Below are 2,328 nucleotides of genomic sequence, written 5' to 3' on the forward strand. Positions count from 1 at the left end.
CGAGGTGGGGGCCAGCAGGCAGCGGCTGGCGGGGGATGGGTCCACCCCCTGCAGCCACACGTGGCCCTCGATCTGCTCCAGCGAGGCTCGATGCTTCGGGTCTCGCTGCAGCATCCTGGAGATGAGGCTGGGGGGGGATAGGGGTGACATGAACCCCGATCTCAACAGCCCTATTGCCCTTCTCCCAGCTCAGCTCCTCGGCGGAGTGGGTCAAGGTCCAGAGGGCCCAGGGAGGTGCTTACTCAGCACATTGAGCCGAGACGTGTGTGGGGACGGTGTATCGGCAGTCCATGATCATGGTGAGGGTCTCGCTGTCGTTGGCCTCCTGGAAAGGGGGGTGGCCACAGACCAGCATGTAGAGGATGACCCCCAGGCTCCAGATGTCTGCAGGAAGCAGCAGCAGTTCAGGTTGCACACACCGTGGCCCGGCAGAGAACCCCAACCCCAGGCACTCCCCACCAGCCCCCCATGCTGATCCAGTGCTCACTGGGATGCTCCTAGGGAGTGATGGCTCCCACATCCTGACCCACAGGTGGGCAACCACAGCCCTATTGGAGCAGGGAAGGACCTTCCCCATCTCCACATCCAAGCAGTTGAAATCTCAAGCAGTTGAAATCTCAAGCAGTCGAGACCTTGTCCCCTTTTCCAGGTGGGGACAGCCCTGAGCTCTGTCCCCCCGTTACCCACCCAAAGCACTGTTTCATGTCATTAATCATCTTCCTGGTTCCCAAACAGACCCCACCACAGCCATCCCAGCACTGGGCTGTGCCAGAGGGGACACCACAGTGATGATCTGGGCCCTCCAGCTTCCCACAGCTGTGACAGAACCAGGCTGAGTGGGATCACGGGGACAGGGACTGAGCCAGCGACATCTTCACCAGTTCCTCCTGAGCACTGCACAAACTGTCTGCAAAGGTGCATTTCTGGCATGCTAAGCATGCCCTGGGGCTCTCCGTTAACACCCTCAGCTTCTTAAGTCAAGGACCTGCATTTGAGATGTTCTCATCTGTGATGGTTTTCACCCTTCATTTCCCTTGACAGAGCCACCAGCTGCCTTTCTTACAGTCTCCACACACTCTCCCCATTCTCAGCTCGGGAGCTGCCTTTCCCTGAGCCGATGCTGGGATTTTTCCTTTAAGGGATCGTGCTTTGTTTTGCTAAATCGTTCTGCCCCAAATTCCAGTGAAGCTGTTTGGGGTCCCGCTTCCCTCCCACATCCCCTCTCTATTCCAGCAAAGCCTCTTAGTGCCTCTAGCTCAGGATGGGGATGGTCTCCTGAACCCTTCTGCACCCTGGCCAGGGCAGAAGGGTGCTGGGATCCATGGGAAGGAAGTGATTTTCAGGGTGGGAATGGAGCAAAAGAAACTTTCTGGGTGGAGGAGCTCTAAGAGCAGCATCCCAAGTGGGCTTCCTTCCGGCATCACTCCCTCAAATCACAGCCCCCACTGGCCTGCTCTGGCTTCTTCCCCACCCTGGCATTATGCATGGCTCTGTGGGATCTTGGTAGGTGCAGGGATAGGCAGAGCGGAGCACCTGAAGGACAAGCTTGCTCCCTGCAGGAACAGCAGTGCCACCAGGGCATGGGTGCTCCTAGCGCAAGGGAGCCAAGAGCAAGGTGATAGCTCACTGGCAGGACCACACTTCTGGCAAGGGACACGAGGAAGCAGGTCCCCATGGTGAGCACCAGCCATGGTTCTGAGCCCCACCACCCTTACCGACAGCTGGGGCATCGTACTCCTCCCATCTCAGGCGCGGAGGAGGCCCGCGAGCCACAGCTCGTAGTGAGCATCTTGCCGGGCTGGAAGCGGTTGCTGAAGCCGAAGTCAGTGAGCTTGACCACCCCTTGCTCTTGGAAGAAGACCACGTTCTCGGGCTTGAGATCGCGGTGCACCACGTGGAGCTTGTGGCAGTAGGAGATGGCGTGGACAATCTGGGCGAAGTAGTGCTTGGCTCGCGCCTCGGCCAGCCCACCCTCGTGCCGCATGATGTGGTCGAAGGCTGGAAGCGGTTGCTGAAGCCGAAGTCAGTGAGCTTGACCACCCCTTGCTCTTGGAAGAAGACCACGTTCTCGGGCTTGAGATCGCGGTGCACCACGTGGAGCTTGTGGCAGTAGGAGATGGCGTGGACAATCTGGGCGAAGTAGTGCTTGGCTCGCGCCTCGGCCAGCCCACCCTCGTGCCGCATGATGTGGTCGAACATGTCCCCACCATCACCCAGCTCCAGGATGAGGTAGAGTTTGGTGTGTGTGTCGATGACCTCGTAGAGGCGCACCACGTTGGGGTGCTGCACCAGCTTCATACAGCGCACCTCCTGCAGGAGCTGCCCCGC

At 59.2% G+C, this 2,328-nt stretch overlaps 1 protein-coding gene across 1 annotated transcript in view; it reads right to left on the reverse strand.

Annotated features, from left to right (window-relative positions):
• The window catches only part of LOC104411166 (SNF-related serine/threonine-protein kinase-like), a gene marked incomplete at its 3' end in the record, with an annotated part of 2,946 nt that extends 624 nt beyond the window's left edge, over positions 1 to 2,322 (reverse strand). Inside the window, exons 1-3 of the mRNA XM_010021522.1 lie at positions 2,158 to 2,322; positions 1,716 to 1,957; positions 250 to 384 (exon numbers count right to left, since the gene is read on the reverse strand). Of these exons, the coding sequence (XP_010019824.1) occupies positions 250 to 384; positions 1,716 to 1,957; positions 2,158 to 2,298 (518 nt within the window). The remainder of the gene's footprint in view (positions 1 to 249; positions 385 to 1,715; positions 1,958 to 2,157) is intronic.
• Positions 2,323 to 2,328: the final 6 nt, after the last annotated feature.

This window comes from Nestor notabilis, unplaced genomic scaffold, assembly GCF_000696875.1.
Source record: "Nestor notabilis isolate BGI_N333 unplaced genomic scaffold, ASM69687v1 scaffold23229, whole genome shotgun sequence".
NCBI lineage: Eukaryota > Metazoa > Chordata > Aves > Psittaciformes > Psittacidae > Nestor > Nestor notabilis.